Here is a 17,965-nt window from a genome sequence, read left to right as displayed (position 1 = left end):
ACTAGAATTGAGTTAAAAAAATATAATTTATAGTATTATTTATTAATACAACAAATCACAACATAAAATATTAGGCGTAATAATAATTTTCAATCAAATGAAACTAAATATCAGATTTGAGATCCAAAACAACTTTTTCTCCTGGTTTGAAGGCGGGCATACCAAGATATGGACATGTGGCGCATCGAAAAGCGTCACCTAGATAACACTGAAAAAGATACAATAAAATATATAATAATAAAAATAAAATATTATTAATAATTTCATTTTAATAAAAAGGCTGCCAAAGGAATTGAAAATAAAAATTAATAAGCTTTTTAAATAATGATTTTAATAACTTAGTTCATAAAATCATGTTATGTGTCCAGAGAAGTTTTAAAGTCAATGAAAAAAGAATCATAAAAATTTAACTATTCAGTACCCTTGTCATGTATAGAAATTAATATGATGCTATTATTTACTATTTATTTTAATATATAATCAGCGTCAGGCATATAACAGGGTAATATTCAAATGTTTTTATTTTGCCTAATAATTACCACATATTATGGTATAATTGAGGTCATTGTGCCTCAGTGGCACAAGCATTTGACGCTACAGTTGTGGGTTCGATTCCCACTCAGGGGATTGAATTATTTAATACTTTCACTTATTCACTCCTGTAACATGGCAAAAAGAACGACATTGAATTCTGTGACTCACAGGGAACAATGTTTCAACATTAGATTCCCTCAGGGCACCACGGGCGAATCCAGAGATATTTTATAGGGGTGGATTTGAACTAACCTTTATGTGTAAAGATCTTTTTTAAATTTTTCTTCCTTAAGTTTTTGTTACTAAATATTCTGGTCTGGATAGGAACCGACAATTTCTATGCCCATGGCCCTACTACATAACATATATAATATAAGACTAAAATAAAATGTACATACACTTCCACACGATGATTTAGGAGTCTCTTTTGTTTCACCTCGTAGCTCCTCTGCTAAACCACATGAACAGTCAGCACAAGCTTTTCTCTTTCCAGTTGTTGCACAAACTGAAACGACATATTAGTTTATAATGCGATAGTTTTAAATGCAATTTAATAATAAATAAATGGGGAACAAAGTATTTTAGCACTAGGTTCCATCAGCTTATGCTGCTGTGTGCGAAATACAACTGATTTGGAAATAATTATTAGTAATACTAATTATTAGGCATTATTGTAAAACTAACATTCAAAATGTTGGTTTTACACTAAGGTGCATGAGAAAGTTACAATACTATTGTAAACGTGACCTTATTATGTACTTGGAACACAATACCTCAACTAGCTACTGAGCTCACTTTGGAACACAAAACCTCAACAAATGTTATCAAGATAAAAATATGTAAATGATAAATATATATTATTTTGAAAGTAGTATATAGAACAAAGATAAATACTATTGCTTGTATTTAAAACAAGCAATACAATTTTATTAAATAGAGGCATTTGTTATGTTTTACAGCCTTTTTAAAACAGTTATTTAGCAGGTCATTTAAGATTAAAAAATAAACAAAACCCATATAACTCTAGGTAATATTACCTCTCAGTGATTGCTGATCAGGTTTTTTAAGGTCATCTTCATCAAGAAGCATATCAGAGTCAATTATTTCATCATCATTTTTTCCTGACCAGGCTTCTTCAACTGTGTCATCTAATTTCCACACACTCTGCTTGTTGTTTAGCCTAAGTGAGGTTTTAGATCCAACCTGTAATTATCATATTGTAAAATAATGTAATACTTATAATGAATTTTGATTATATTAAATACAAAAATTTATATTAAATATATAAAAACAATTCTTTGTTACCTCAAAATTTGGTTTCTCTGCTATATATTGATTGTTTAATTTAACAATATTTATAAAACCATTTAATTTAAGAGAAGAATTTAGGTCATTTACATCATTCATTAGAAGCTTTCCACTGGGTTTTAAAAGTTTTATTATTAAAGCTAATAATTTATCATTATGAACAACATTATGTGGAGGTAACCAATTGCTCAGTATTATATCGAACGACGATAAAGATCTGGAATCTGTAACAAGTTAAAAATTAAATAAAATGCTGAAAACATGTGTTAATTTATAAGAAATATGTACGTTTACATCACCTTCCGCGATCATATTAGAGTTTTCCAGAACTACTGAAGTGTTTGCTATACTTTGAATTTGATTCACCAAATTGCTTAATTCTGTTGGTTCGTTATTGTGCCATATTATAAGCACGTTAGCTCCGCTTTTGATGTAATCCATATTAAATATTATTATTTACCGTTCAAGGTTAAAATTACACTTAATTTGCTTAATTCTTAAAATTTTAGTAATTCGCACGAATTGTGATGTCTTAAATAAGTGATGTTTTCGCCGTTCGCACTGTAGTTGTAGTTTCTGCTCTGTTCACTGCTGATCTGCTATATATTTGATTATTTGACAAATGACGACTGACGTTTTCAGGTTTCAGTTTTAACTAAAAATCGATGTATCGAATGCATTCGATTTTAACCTCTCCAAACATGACTTACTTTAATAAATAAATAAATAAGTATTTAAAATTTAAGATTTTTAAAATCATGAAGAATATTCTTTGCATTTTATATCATTAAATCGTTTTTTGTAAAAACGTAATATTAGTAGTTACTTATGATAATAAGGTACTATTACGATCGTGTTATCTTCCTTCTTGCTCACACTGCGGGAGCGAGGGGAGCGGCATCAGGGAGAGTCCCTATTGCCGGGTATCACTCTGCACCTATTAAAATGGGTGCGTCTTCGGGTTGTGGCTGTAGAGGCGCTACTTGACCGAGAGGGGAGTAATTTTAGGATAGATGGAGGCTAGGAGGGGGAGGATGAGCTAGAGTCGCCTGGGCGGTCAGCCCAGCCGGGTGAGACCCTCGGCTACCCGAGAGAGGCCCAGCTTAGGCGACCAGCGACCGAGGCGACAGCTCAGGAATCGGATGTTGGGGGGAAGAGGAGATCCCTGGGGAGACGGCGCGCATCTGGTGGTCTTGAGTGCCACGGGGCGATATCCTTAAGGTGCAAGTGGTCTGATACATCGGCACGGCGGAACGCGTTGGACGCGAGCCGGCCGATGTGCTCCTCCAGGCTTTCCATCTTGAGATCGCGGTGGAGCGTTCGGTTGCGGACGAAGAATGGGGCCTGGGTGACTCGCCTTAGGGCAGAGTTTTGGACCACTTGCAGGATGTTTCGTTGGCGAGGGCTGGCAAGGGAGTACCACCCCGGTGACGCGTATGTGAGGCGAGTCCTCACATATGTCTTATAGAGCGCCAGTTTTGTTCGCAGCGGCAGGTGCGAACGAAGAAGAGGACGCAGCAGGAACAACGCTGTCTTGGCGGAGCTGGCAGCTTTGTGGATGTGCCCCGTCATGGTCAACCTCCTATCTATCACCACTCCCAGGTAGGTGGCGTGGGGGCTCCAAGGGATCTGCTGGCCCTGTAGGCTGAGCGGAGGAGGCAACTTGAGATGCGATCCGAAGGAGACGATCTGAGTCTTGCTGACGTTGATGGTGAGCCTCCACTCCGCTAGCCAGTTAGGCAGCAGGTTGAGGGCCCGTTGGAGCTTGACGGCGGCGTGGGAGGGGTTGAGTGATTTCGTGAGGAGGGCGATGTCGTCCGCATACAAAGCCAGCGTGGTGTCCTTAATTGTCGGAACGTCATCGGTGTAGCTGGAGTAAAGCGCCGGGGACCAGGTGCTGCCCTGCGGCACGCCTGCTGTGGCTGGGTGACTCCTGGAGATGCTTCCTTCAACTCTCACACGAAAGGTCCTGCCACGGAGGAAGGCGGCTAGGACGAGAGCGAGGTGGTGAGGCATGCCGGCATTGAGGATCTTGAGGAGCAGTCCAGGGTGCCAAACGCGGTCGAAGGCGCTGGCCACATCCAGGAATGCTGCTGCTGGGCTCTCCTTCCGGTTGAAGGTAGCGGCGGCGAAGTGGAGGACTCTTGCCACTTGTAGCGTGGTTGAGTGTCCACTGCGGAAGCCAAACTGCTCGGGCCGCGGCTGTAGGTGCGGCATGAGAAGCGGGAGGGTAAGCTTCTCGAACAGTTTGGCTGTAGAACTCAATAAGGTGATAGGGCGGTAGCTCTTTGGGTGTCGCGTGTTCTTCCCGGGCTTAGGAATCGTGATCACCAGACCCTCTTTCCACGCCTGAGGGAAGTAGCCCAGGCGCGGAATGGCGCTAAAGAGTCTGGTGAGGCTGGCGATGTACTTTGGCGGGAGGTGTCGGAGAGCCCCGTTGGTAACCCCGTCCTTGCCAGGGGCTTTCTTCGGTTTCAAGCGTAGGATCTCCTTCTTTACAGATGAAGGTGAGAAGAAGGGTGGTGGCGGCAATGGTAGAAGAGGAGAGCGCAGGCGATTTTCGACCTCGGCTTCTATAGCCGCATGGCGCTCCGGACGCTCGCTGGGGTTGGGTCTGAACTGCGTTGACAGGTAGTCCGCCATGATCTCCGCTCTGTCGCTCGCCGAGTAGCGGAGGGTCCCGTCCGGGTGGAGAAGAGGTCTCACCGGAGGTTTCTTCTTTGTTATCTGGCGGCATAGTTTGTTGAGCGAGGGCTGGTCGTCGTGCGCCTCCGCAATTCGCCGGTCCCACGCGTCGCTCGCCGTGTCTTCAAGGGCGGCCCTTATGTCTTCAATGAGCTTATTGAGCTTTCGTTTGAGGCTAGGGTCCCTGGACACCTGCCAGTCGGCGCGAATCCTCCTTTTGCGCTCGACTAGCACCTGTACCCGCCGTGGGATTGGCGGACGTGCATGAGAAGTGACGGGAAGAGTGGGTACTATTACGGTTTCGATTTCGGTTTTGGCCAGTTTCGGCCAATAATCGTAGATTCGGGCATAGTTTCGGTTTCGGCCAAAATATAGTCAAATCTTAACAGAAGATAGAAAGAATCAAGCGACTCGATAGTCAAGCATCCAAATTATGCAAACTTCCCTACTGTCATTGTCAGTGTCACCGAAATTATATTCAAATATCAAATTTTCAATCTTGTCTTTTTGTATTGTTATGATTACTGTGATGATTAATTTTCTTATATTTATATTGAAAAATAGATTTATAGATTGCGATCCACTTAAAAGTCGTAATTAAAAACCAAAAATGCATTAATTTGTTGAAAAAAGGAGAAATACGGATTTTAACCAATATTTTGCTCAACTTTGAGGCAAATTAATAAACACAATTAAATACTACATAAAAATCGTATTTAAAAATATAATACTTAAAAATGTTAGTAGAGGCATTCATGGCTGGTATTTGGTCAGCATTAGGAAGCACTCTAGGCAAATTATCCGGTTCTTCTGTATATGTCGTAAGTTAAAGAATTCGCAATTACACAAAATGTATTTATCATTCTGTATTTTCTGACCTTATGTAACAAACTCTATTATCAGGGCGACAGCTACTTCTTGTGGAGTTTTTACTTAATACTCATGCTTATAGTAAATACATGGGGCTGCAGGTGCTATTTGCGTTCCCTAGACGCGTCTTCAAATTCTGTATCTCCAACTGTTATATCATCTTCATCTGGTTTTGTATTATCGGTATGTTTATTTAATTAAGTAATGGTATTTGAAAAGTTTTTAAATATTTTTTAACTGTTCACTGTATTTCACATAGTAAGATATGGGAAGTGAACATAATGTTAAAACACTCTTTTCCCCACTTTCCACCAAATGTTTTAGCCATTGCCCATTGAGTGGTAGAAGCTTTGTGTTGGTAGAGTCAGTAAATGAAAATAACTCAATCCAATGAGTAGGAAACAAACTTAACTACGTACCACTTAAAAGTCAGATGCTGTGTTGCTGCTTCCATTGCCTCGAATCATAATAAGTATGTTTCTTTATTTTAATTGCAGGGATTACTGGGAGTACTTATATTTGAAGAAAATCCCTCTATGCAGTGGTGGATTGGCACAGGACTGATAATTCAGGGACTGGCCTTACTATCGGGACGTAAATAATTCTCCAACTCCTTTCTGTTTATTTAATATAAGCCTATAATCTTATATACAAGATGGAGGAGTTTGTATTATTTTAACCAATTACTATAGACATGTTGCCCTCTTCAACTTTTTAAAATTAATATGTGCATATGTTTATTTTGCTGTTTAAAGTAGGCTTAGATCTAGTTCTAGATTTAATTATCTCTAGGTATTTAATTCCTATGAGGGCTAATATATTTCAGTTGCATTTTTTCTACATAACTAAATGAATGTAATTTTAGTAAGTAATACAATTATACTGTTTTACAACATTTATATATACATGATATTTTATTCATTAATTTAAGGTTGTCTTATAACACTTTTAGGAATGTTTATGAAAAGGTATTAAGAATACAAAGTTATTTTATTTTTAATTTATTTTGTGGTGTATTTTTTAAGTAGGTAGATTTGAGAATTTAACATTCCTTGCTGTATTTATTATTAATTAGATTTAACATGCATCAAATTTTTGGATACACATTTATAAAATTGTATTCTTAAACAAAGTTCACTTTTTCATTTTAATAAACAATATGAGTATAGAGATATGAGAGTTTTATTCAAATTTAAAGTTTTATAATAATTTAATTCTTTTTTTATGAATACTTGAGCATAATATATTTTTTTTTACTTTAAAATCCCTGAAGATGTTGGTATATTGTTACCAAGACTGTATAGCAGAAAATCTTATACTTAAGAAACTTAAAAGTGTGCAATACTAGTAGAGCTTACAGTTCCATAAGAAACAAATAAAAATACTTCACTGGGTAAAGGTCATAATTTTATATAGTAAACTAGTTGTTGGAATTTATCAGAAATTGACCAGGAATAGGTGAGTTTAATTTGAGTTGACAGTTGAATTTAAAGCGAAAGGTGTAAGAGCAAAATTTATAATTTGTTAAAAGGCCTGTATAGAACTATCTTCGGGTACTTTCTAAAACCCTTTTCGAAAGCGGTACTAGTAGAATAATTGTAAATTTAGTTGGGTAAAGACGTGAGTTTAATCAGTGCAGGAAAATGTCAATGCAAATTTAATGGCCTCATTTGGTCTGGCACGCTCGGATCGCTATAATTAAAGAACAACAAGTCATTTGGATACCAAGTCACAGAATCCCTATTGAGCTCCCCACTCTCCGTTGCGATGATTCCAGTTTCTCACACTATAAATATGGATAATAGATTCACGCACAACGAATTTAAGGACTTACTATATTTATCCCAGAAATTTTACTAACAAAAAAATTGTCCTGAAAAAATTAAAATGTTTACGTTCTGTTAATAAATAATTTATAACTACTTAGTACTTATAACGGATAGTAGGTAAATAGAGTGGCATTGCGTAACATAAGGCAAGTTCATGCAAATATATTTTTATAAAGGCAATTAGTAAATTAATTAATATCACATAGAACTATGCAATCTCGTCAACAAATCGTAGATAGTTCTAAAGTATCTTAGTATTCAACTAAGCTCATATTGATATTATAATTTAATTATAAAAGCCTTATTTATTATTATATATATTTCAGGAGGCCAATCGTGCCGCAAAGGCACAAATGTGTGATTGTAAACGCGTCTGTTTCTGGGTTCGACTCCCCACTCGAGGAAATGAAATATTTATTTAAAACATAATTAAATTCTTCGCTCTGGTGTGGAGGTAAAGATCTGCCGAAAATGGGGAACAGAGTCTCTTAACAATAGGTTCCCACTAGATGTAAGTACTTAATGCATATATAAATGAATATCATACATGATAAAATATAACCGACCACTGCAGTGGGACGATTTCAATTAGGTAAATGTATGAAAGTCCATCAATAAGTGAATCAATGTGAACTAGTCAGCTGAAACAACACCGCGCTTTTAAAGGTATTTGTATACAAACGGTAAATAAAAACCATCCCTTACTGCGGCGGACATTCAAGCGAAATGTAAAAATAAATGTTAGTTTGGCTTTTAAATTAATCACTGGTATTGGTGTGATATTTTTAGAGAAATGTTTGATGATTCTCTTTTGATATTTATCAGGTACTAGTGCTATGAAGGCGGATAGGTGGGTGGTGGTGTTGAAAAGTAAAACACAAGTGTTATAGGTAAAAGTTTTCTATTCCAAGATTTACGAAGTAGTCTTCGTCTTGGTATAATGGGTACTCATTTGTCTTGTATTGTTTACTACAAAAAAATCATATAGGTAAATCATATAATGAAATTGTGTTTGTATATATATATATCCGTTGTTAAGTAAAGAGAACACAGTTATAAATGACTTCGTTCCATGTATTCTAGCTTGTGAGATTTGTAAGTATCTCGCTTCTTCCTGCCTAGCAGAGCATGCAAAGAGAACCTAGTATTAAGATACTCTGTTCCCCATTTTCCGCCCAATTTTCGACATATTAAGTATCGTATTAATTGGTCGAGCACAGAATCTAACACCGCGTTTTCTCTACCACAGTCGGAAAATAAAACAATTTAAATATAAATCATTTTTCCGGGTGCGGAACGAGCTCACAACATCGCGTGTACACTTGACAGACAGACGTTGTCACACTGCCTCGCTACAGGATCTATCTAAAAGTATACCGAAGAAAACTTACTTAATAAATATAACTGATCCTACGATTAGGTATAATTTAAAGCCATTGGATTTAATCTGATTTAACTGCACTGGGGTAGGGCAGGACTAGTTAAGCGTTTTTCTACTTAATTGAGAAAGAGGTCCCCAACGACTAGTTTTCAACGACAAATTGCTGACATACTAATAGATGCTTTTATACAGGTAACTATAATATGTACATTTAGAGAGACAGAGGCAGTCATGTTACAGGGACCAAGTGCGTGACTGTAAACTTTTCTTCGCTCTGGTGTCAAGTCAAAGCGCAGCGTTTAGTTCCGTCACTCAACACACAGTGCACTATAGTCCTTCTGCCTACCATACTACATGCGGAATACAGCGCTACGCTAAAATGAATATTTCTATCTGAATTTGATTCTATCTGAAGTAGGTTCCACTTCAAGTTAATAAGACGAAATGCAGGGCTTAATTCCGAATAAATGTCATCGAAAATTTCTAGAATTCGAGTTTAAAATGTTGAACGGAGTGCCTTAATACTAGCTCCTCTCTGCCTTCTTTGCTATATACAGGATAAAATAATGTTAGAATAATAATATAAATAATGTTAGAATTGGAAGATTGCTTTAGTAGCCGCTTGCTTTAGATGGAATCGCAAAAGCAATAGGGACTTACTACCTACATAACAAATTATGTAGTTATTTTTATTTCGAAATATTTACATGTTAAACAAATTAATACTTTTAAAAAAACATCTTAATATATGTAGGTAAATAGAATGAATCAGATCCATTAACGTACAAAATAATGGCTTGGTGAATTCAGTTTATCTTTGTCAGGCAGATTACTAGGGACGGCTGGATTTATGCGTTAGCCGCAAAAAATAGAATTACTAACATATAAAATTGTATTATTATCCAATTATACATACTAGTCATGAAGTATATATTACAACCATAAATATAATTTATATCAACTTAATGTCTTTGAGCCTTCTGATTTGTAAACATTTAGTGCGCAATCGTGGCGTAATTGGAATTGAAGTGGGTAAGTAAATGTTATGAGTTCAAAACCTAGTCGGGAAAATATTAATATTTTAATAGAAATGATCTCGTCTCTCGTCTTATTATACAAAGTACTGCGATAACCACTTGCCAGGGAATTGGACCGAAATCAGATTTCGGATTACAAATATTTTCAGCCTACTCATGCAAATACAAAGTCAAAATAAACATTTATGAAAATTGTTAAAATCAAACTTGCTAATTAATACGAGATTGCTTCTTTATTCACAATATTCTTGATTTCACATTGTTTTATATCTTTACTTATATCAAACTTTTATATACAAAAAACAGATATAACATATAATAATAATTATTATTATTATTAATTAGGAATTGAAATTAGGCGTTACTGAATTATGTATATCTTTTATTGAGCCTCTGTTTGTTGCAATGATATTACTAAACACAATATCTTCGATATGCAATAATAATATCGATATTTTAAGCTTAACGCTAAATCTATACATTTCTTTTCAAATATTATTATATTATGGAACTTTCGGGATAACGTATCCGTACATATGTAAAGGCAATAAATTTATTTTAATAATCAGTGATATAAATAAATTATATTATTACTTTCTATAATAATATTTTCTTTCATCATAGATTCATTGTTTTTATTACGTTTTTATTAGTTAGTCAAAACTTAAGAATTCATCAAAATACGAAGAATATTCGTAAATAAAGAATTATTTATATCGATACTAAGTTGAAGTCGACAAATACATCCCTCGAGGTGTTATAGACGCAGTGACGCCGGGCTCGGCAGTGGCGCGTCATCAGTGGCGGTTAACACACGTCTTGTCCCGATAAAAATATTCAGTTTATTTTCCTTCGTCGAAATATACGATCGATAACACAAAGCCGCGTGCAAAACAAAAACGTCAACCAAATTCGTAGATCACATTTATATGCGCTTCTTTTATATATATTTTGTTACAATAAATTTCAATTAAGATATCGATGAATTTACGTGACGGCCGGTGTCAACAATGTAGCCATAGTGACGCGGTGTTGACGATTTGACAGTTAGCTATTTAACGTTTTAAATTACGATTTTTACGATGTCAATTTATTTCATTAATATCTTTATTGGGTTTGATTTATTCAAAAGAATTAAACGCGATTTTTTATTTCACTTATTAAATATTTAATATCTGGAAGAATGGGGAATGGGATGAATAAGGTAAGTCTTTTGTTATAATATATATATAATTGTAATATTTTGGCCAGTTCTGCGGATGCTAGCGCGTCGAGTTACGTAACGTTAATGTATCTGCTACGGTCTGTCGTAGCTCGTAGCATCGTTGCCCGTAGATCGAACTTTGAATCTAATTGTAAATCCAATGTTGTGATGGTAACTTGGTATTTATTATAAAATTACCATTTGTTTTATGCATTGTACGCATTTAATATACATAAAATTATAAACAAAATTATTTCTTTTTATTATTAAGTGGGTAATTAAACACACATTTTTCTAATGTCATATATTTGATTTTTTAAAATTTAAACATTAACAATCTTTTATAATATAAGTTTTAGTTTCTTATAATACTTTTTTTAAGTGTATTTACTCATAATCGACTAATTGATTTAATAAGATGTTCTATAATATTTTGCACTTAGTAAATCGTAGTTTAAATCTGTTTTTAGTTTCACTATGTATCCCGCATACAGCACGATAGTCAGACGGAAAGTTCAAACTTTCTGTTAAGACACTCCGTTCACATTAAAACACTTCCGTTGGCGATTTTCTGCCCTGGCGGCAACAAACGCCTCGCTTTGCCTGGCTACCAGAGCGAGGATATGAAAATATTAAATATTTAATTTCCTCAAGTGAGAATCGAATCCACTACTTGCTACAGTTTCGCATTTGTCCCTTCGCCACGATTGGCCTTAAAATGAAGTCTTTAAGCATTTTATTTAATTTTGTTTGCAAAAAATATATTAGAAAAATGGATAAATGAAACGACAAATGTGGTTTTTCATGTGTAAATTTCGATTCGGCGGAAATTCCGTTATTAACCTATATGATATTGTTCTACAATCCCTATCTATCTATTATAGTACTAATCGTAATACCTATACGGTACGGTGTTAAGTTCCGCCACTCAACACGCAATGCGTCCAGAATTTGGCGCAAAGTGGAGAACGGAGTGTCTTAACACTATGATCCTTATGCCTATCCTGCTGTGTGCGGGATACAGCGTGAAGCTGACGTTTATGTGTATGGGTAATAAGTGAATGGTCTTATTATCTAATAACTATTACTAAAATAAATATACATTTTTTTCTACATATCGGTCAATAACATTAATTAACAATAAATGCTGGTTTAGAAATTACATGAAAACTACGTAAGAATTTTGATAATGTAGGCTACGAGAAAACATTCCGCCAACTCCACAAACGTAGTCACGCGCGTGTACCCACCCATAAGAAAAAGAAAAATAATTATAAGCTTATTCACCGACATAAACCCAACTAGGGTTTATTTAGAATGAATTCTTTAACATAGGTTAGTAGGTAAGAGCGTTGAACTTTTATGTTTGTACTCGTACTAGAAAAAGTATCAAATAGGTAGTCGATTTTTTATTTAAAAGTTTCATAAACCAGAATTCCCGAAAAAAACTGTTGGAGATTCGAATTGTTTGTACCTAATTATATATGTAATTTACATATGTACATTAGGGTGGGCCAAAATTTTTTAAAAGAAAGAAAGAAAAAATATGTAAAAATATAAGTAGTTACCTCATCGCGATTTTCGACTTCCCATATAAATAACAAGATATGTTTTTTTACATTTGAAATTTTATTACAATTAAACGAATAATATTGAATGATGAACTAATATAGAATTCTTGCAGAAAATTTAATGATCTACAAAAAATTGCGAAAATGTTTTTTGCTAAGTAGACCAATTTAAAAGTTATTCCAAGTTAACGAATATCACATAATTTACAGTTGACTATCGCCTACGGTTTTCTAAATGTTTTATCTTATTAAAGGCTTATTCACAGCACATTTTTATTAAATGGATATCGACAGGATTATGTTTATAATATGTACTTCAGCACAAAAAGCACTTGCCGTGATTCGTAATGTCATTTGAAATGTTTTTTTTCTTTTATTAACCCTTTACAGAGTTTTGTAGAAGAAAGGTATAAACGGAACCCGTTACTGTACGTTCGTTTTGTCTGTCCGTCCGTACGTCATAGCTATTTTTATTTATAACTTAATGTGTTTTTTTTTAACACAACATATATTTGCGGGATATTCATAAATAGTTTTACTCAATATACCATATATCCTTGCAATACATGTCCTCCATAAGCGATCCTGGCTCACATTTCGTTTATTTTTCAGTTGAATAGATAAAGTAAATTAACTGTTTTATTATTATTGATTCTATCACATGCTTAGTCTTATACTGAAAATCAACTCTATGTAGGTTTAAGTCATATTCATGTATAATCATATTTCTAGTACTCCCCAGAGACAGAGATGGATGCCCAGCTAGGGAAGGCACTTGATATTCAAAGTTCTGATCGCCATATAAATAATAAAATTTGTGTATAACTGTATTTTCTAATATATATTATACTAGCGGCCCGCGCGCGGCTTCGCCTGCGTGAACTATGTTATTATTAATTTCTGTCTCCATGAGTACCTAAGTAACGTCCATGCAAAATTTGAGACTCCTAGCATTTGTAGTAACGAAGTTTCATACAAAATTTCGACCCCAAAAACAACCCCTTAGAAGTCGAATATTGCAAATTCCCGTCTTAGCGAGCACCTACGTCCTATAAGTAACTCCTATGCAAAATTTGAGACTCCTAGCACATGTAGTTTCTGAGAATTCGTGATGAGTGAGTGACCTTTCGATTTTATATATATAGATTAGAAAAATCATTTATACAATTGAGACCAGTCATGGCCCAGGGGCAGAAGCGTGTGATGGTAAACACGACTAGTTGTGGGTATGATCCCCACTAGAAGAAATGGAATATTTATTTAAATTTATATTTTCACTTCTTCGGTCTGGTGTCGAGACAAAACGCCTTCTATTTTCGGCTGAAAGTAGGGAACGGAGTGTCTTAACACTAAGTTTCCTTTTGCCTACTCTGCTGTGTGCGGGATACAGTGTGAAGCTGATGTATTTTTTATTTATTTTATGTTTTATATATATTACCTAACTTATAATATATTACATATCACTGTTTATATCATTTTTATTAATCGTACAAAATCTTATTGACAAAACTGAATGCTATTATAGTAAAAGACATTTTAAATATTCAACAGAAAAATATTTTTACTCGCTAAAGAAATACATAAAAATCCAGCATAACTTGAACAATAGGCAAAGGCATTGTGCCCAACAATAAAATGGAATTAGTTTTCGTTTAACAATAGATTCTTTTCTCGTGTAAGCGTTATTGTAGATTCGTGATCGTTACTTATCGGGGAAAGTATTATAAAGTCTAAATTAAAATTTAACTTGTAAGCTATAGTTTATTATACTGTTAGCGTACAAGTGTAAAAGTGGGTAGATTTAGACAATAAAAGCAGTGGAATTGTGTCAAACGAAAACAGTTGCTTGTAGGAGGAAGCCCTGATTGGGTATCTAGTGTATAGTGTTGTTCTCGAGTGATACACATCACTTATTGTAATTACGTGGAACCTCTATCCGAATACGTTATAAACATATAGACGGTATATATTGTTAGAGTTTATATAAAGTACATATAATTGTATAGACATTATTTTGTATACTTGTCGGTACTTGTCAGTGAGTCATATTATTTAACTACCCGCTTATACTATAATTGTCTAAGGTTTCTTATGAAGTGTTTCTAATTTGTATGACAGTCTAGTCTGAGACGTAGCAGTGGACGAACGAATAAACCTTTGTATTAAATTATACTTTTATTCTGAGCCCCTTTATATCTCAGAAGTGGTACCCGCTAAGAAAATACTCTGCTAATCAACATTATTTACAATGGATACGATAAATAATTGTCGTCAAGGCATAAGCACGGCCGGCCATATGAGAGAAGATTTAACACGATCATCACAGGAAGATACTCGTGCACATTTTTCGAGACAAAGAGCGGTACGCAGTACTCCTCGTAGTAAATTATGACATTCAGTGCGGCGCCGTCGTCAATGCGACGAAGGCACAATTATAAGTAGTGCAAGTGATGTCAGTTACGCGTGATCTATTAGAAGGAAGCGACGGGGTCTAAAAAGTCACCATTAGAAGCGGAATCGAAGGCAGTAGCAGCAGTGAAGTTTCAACGTCATCTCATTTGAGGAATTGAAGTGGCCGACGATGGCGCCGTAGCAGTGAGAACATTGCCAACAGTGAAGGAAAGAGGGTACGTACTAACATTGATGATAATTTGCATGATACTCATTTACTCATACGTGAAATGTTGCAATCAATGAATAAGTCATAGAATCGCGATGATAAATTACCATGGTAGGTAACGTTATATTAGAGTTTGACCCTATGTCAAAAGATTAAACAATTAATACGTGGATTTGTAAGGTAGAAAAGTGCTCACCAAATACGGTTGGTCTGATAGATAGATTATTCATTATGCTTTGCTGAAATTATTTGGTTTGGTTAAATCATGGTACGAAGAATTACCTTCTTTATTATTTAGTTGGACAGAATGGAAAGAAAAAATATTAGAATCTTATCTTACGGAGCCCGAACAAGTGTTTAGATATTTAAATCCATTGAGCGCAATAAATTTTTCACAGATAAAATTCTAAATTTATCAGATCATAATTTTAATAATAATAATAATAGGTCAACACGAGTACAAAGTCTGTTATAATTGTAATTGTCTGTTATATTATACTATAAAAAGAATGTAAGGAAGTCTAAAGCTTTAAGTTCAAAGTATATTATTGTTTTTAAATATGAATACCAAATATCAACATTGGTTGTATTTTTAAATTCAAAAATTATTCAAATTCCTTATAGAAATTACAATAATGTACTAAGGAAAATCATATTAAAAGATTGATACAGTTTAAAGTAATAAAAAAATGTATTAGACTATAATAACAGTTGTCAGTTACTTCTGTTCTTGAGTGAGACTAAACGGAGTGTCTTCTAACTTCTTGTTCAAGCGAGCAAAGCCGCGGGCGGACCGCTAGTGTACAATATGTAACAAAATAGATCATCTAGCGGCTACGTGCCCGAAGTTGGTAAATTAAAGCAATAAATAATTATAAGAATGTATTAAAAGTAAATAAAGACTTACAATAATAATAAGTTTATTTTAAATATGAAGGTAAATAATAGATTATTGGTAGGTTATGTGGATTTAGGTAGTCGGTGTACATTAATACCTGAGAATATTGCTATCGAACTTAATTTAAAATGGTATCAAAATAATTTGCCTAATTTAAGAGGTCTAAGCAATAATTTTATTTTACTATTCGGTAAGACTGAAGTTAAATAGAAACATGAATATTCCCGCGAAAACAGTTGGTATAGTGAAGATTATGTCAGATAATAGATACTCGAGTTTGTTTTATGTTCACGGTTCAAAAATGTGTGTGTTGACGTTTACAAAAATGTGAATTCTATTTAAGGCCAATACGAACTTGAAAATGGTCAGGGTTCAATTTTAATACTACTCTCTATGATTTAAAAATTAAAGAAAGAAAAGAAATAAACTGAGTTACGATAATTGTCGACGAAATACCTATTAATATTATAAATTTAAAAGATTTAGATAAAGTTAATATAGGGGAAGGTTTAAGTAATGATAATGTATATCTATACTAATATAATAAAGCGGAAGAGTTTGTTTGTTTGTTTGTTTGTTTGAACGCTAAGATCTCTGGATCTACTGGTCCGATTTACATTGTTTTTGTTTTGTATGAAAGCTGCATTCTTCAGAAGTGCTATAGGCTATATAACATTACATTATACATATAAACTAATATATTTTAAAGTACTTTCTAATTTGACATGCAATTTATTCTGCCATTTTAATAACAACCGTCGCGTCGCTACGCAACCGTTACCGCGACATTTTGATATTCATCCTTATGAAAATAAATATAAGAGTCACTTTTAGCATTTTATCTAGATTGAAATTATAGTTTACTGTATAACATTCTAATAAATAATTAAGGAGATGTCACTGATTCGAAATGATCTAGCCTACGGGCGGCACAGTATGACCGACGCGAAAATATTCTTATGTAGTAGTACAAGCAGGCGTAGCCGCGTCCGGGTCCACTAGTATACTATAATATTCTCTTTGTCCGACAAAATATACATTGTCATAGTAAACATAGTGACAATTATACGATAGTGACGAGAAATAAACGAGAGAGTTAATAAATCCTTTATGGGTCTGAGCATACGTGTATATAATAAAATTCCGCAGTGTATTCTAGATTTGCCACTTCCAAAATTTAAAATATCTGTAAAAAAAAAAAAATCTGACAAGTAAAGCTTATTACACTGTTCAAAAATATTTAGAGGATAAACATGTATGGAATTAATGTCTATTGAATGTAATGCAGGATAGCTGCCAGCAAATGTAATAGATTGTACCATTGATTTTGAAAACAGCAACTATTGCGTTTCTTGCCGGCTCTTCTCAGCAGAACTGCCTTCCGAACCGGTGGTAGCTTTTTGTTGACATGTACATTCGACGATTCAAAAGTGCTTATAATAAGTTTATTTGAATAAAGAATATTTTGAATTTGAATTTGAATGAGAATGATGAATTTAAAACTTGTTTGTCGAGTGGACTAGAAGAGTTAGGGTTTACCGATATTATTGAATTGGACATTGAGTTAACTGATTTTAAGCCTGTTTAATGTCGACCACATAAGTTACGATCAGTAGTTACTATTAGTAGTAAGGATAATGGTTCAAGATATGTTAATTGCCGGTGTTATTAAAGAGTCAAATTCTACATAAGATAAAAGATTATGTGTTGATTATCGTGCTCTTAATAATAAAACTATAAAATAACACTATTCGTTACCGCTTATAGATAATCAGTTAGATTTGTTAGTGGGCAATAATTTATTTATTTTACTAGATTCATTTTCGACGTTATCAAAAATTGTATTAGACCAGGTTCACGAAACACTATGCTATCACAGAATTTCCGATACCGAAAAATGTACACGATATGAGAAAATTTAATGGTTTGGTAAGTTTCTTTTTTGAGAATGTTCATTAAAACCTTTGCACTTATTGCTAAAACATTGACTGACCTTTTGGAAAGAATGTCTCTTGGAAATGGATTAAT

General features: G+C 34.5%; 3 protein-coding genes across 8 annotated transcripts in view; 2 read left to right on the top strand and 1 right to left on the bottom strand.

The window, feature by feature from the left end:
* Nucleotides 1-23: 23 nt before the first annotated feature.
* On the bottom strand, nt 24-2,459 carry CIAPIN1 (cytokine induced apoptosis inhibitor 1). Its single transcript, XM_085188795.1, has 5 exons — nt 2,142-2,459; nt 1,840-2,066; nt 1,572-1,737; nt 933-1,039; nt 24-208 (listed from the first exon to the last, which is right to left on the bottom strand). The coding sequence occupies exons 1-5, from the start codon at nt 2,281-2,283 to the stop codon at nt 104-106; spliced, it is 747 nt and encodes a 248-aa protein (XP_085044921.1). The 5' UTR covers nt 2,284-2,459; the 3' UTR covers nt 24-103.
* A 2,532-nt stretch (nt 2,460-4,991) lies between these two features.
* LOC146537612 (transmembrane protein 42) lies at nt 4,992-6,569 on the top strand. Its single transcript, XM_085188796.1, has 3 exons — nt 4,992-5,348; nt 5,431-5,580; nt 5,895-6,569. Exons 1-3 carry the CDS (start codon nt 5,265-5,267, stop codon nt 5,997-5,999), a joined length of 339 nt encoding a protein of 112 aa, XP_085044922.1. The 5' UTR covers nt 4,992-5,264; the 3' UTR covers nt 6,000-6,569.
* Nucleotides 6,570-10,425: 3,856 nt separating this feature from the next.
* The window catches only part of LOC146537611 (dual specificity protein phosphatase 22-like), a 33,309-nt gene continuing 25,769 nt past the window's right edge, over nt 10,426-17,965 (top strand). For 5 of the 6 annotated variants that reach the window (XM_085188793.1, XM_085188789.1, XM_085188788.1 and 2 more), the window contains exon 1: nt 10,427-10,848. In XM_085188793.1, coding sequence (XP_085044919.1) covers nt 10,828-10,848 — 21 coding nt within the window. In that variant the 5' untranslated portion in view covers nt 10,427-10,827. Of the gene's footprint in view, nt 10,849-17,965 lie in introns of all 6 variants that reach the window. The other variant, XM_085188786.1, reaches the window with a different exon arrangement.

This window comes from Heliconius melpomene, chromosome 7 (assembly GCF_056956725.1).
Source record: "Heliconius melpomene rosina isolate 202511_hmr_F chromosome 7, ASM5695672v1, whole genome shotgun sequence".
In the NCBI taxonomy this organism is placed as follows: domain Eukaryota; kingdom Metazoa; phylum Arthropoda; class Insecta; order Lepidoptera; family Nymphalidae; genus Heliconius; species Heliconius melpomene.
This window is presented reverse-complemented; position numbering and strand designations above follow the sequence as displayed.

Excerpts from the sequence above, each read along its gene's own strand:
- CIAPIN1 (XM_085188795.1), bottom strand. The coding sequence starts at position 2,283 with ATGGATTACATCAAAAGCGGAGCTAACGTGCTTATAATATGGCACAAT. Across the intron at positions 1,738-1,839 it reads CAGAGAAACCAAATTTTGAG|GTTGGATCTAAAACCTCACT; the intron begins GTAACAAAGAAT and ends TGATAATTACAG. Across the intron at positions 1,040-1,571 it reads TGATCAGCAATCACTGAGAG|TTTGTGCAACAACTGGAAAG; the intron begins GTAATATTACCT and ends ATGTCGTTTCAG.
- LOC146537612 (XM_085188796.1), top strand. The coding sequence starts at position 5,265 with ATGTTAGTAGAGGCATTCATGGCTGGTATTTGGTCAGCATTAGGAAGC. Across the intron at positions 5,349-5,430 it reads CCGGTTCTTCTGTATATGTC|GGCGACAGCTACTTCTTGTG; the intron begins GTAAGTTAAAGA and ends CTCTATTATCAG. Across the intron at positions 5,581-5,894 it reads CATCTGGTTTTGTATTATCG|GGATTACTGGGAGTACTTAT; the intron begins GTATGTTTATTT and ends TTTTAATTGCAG.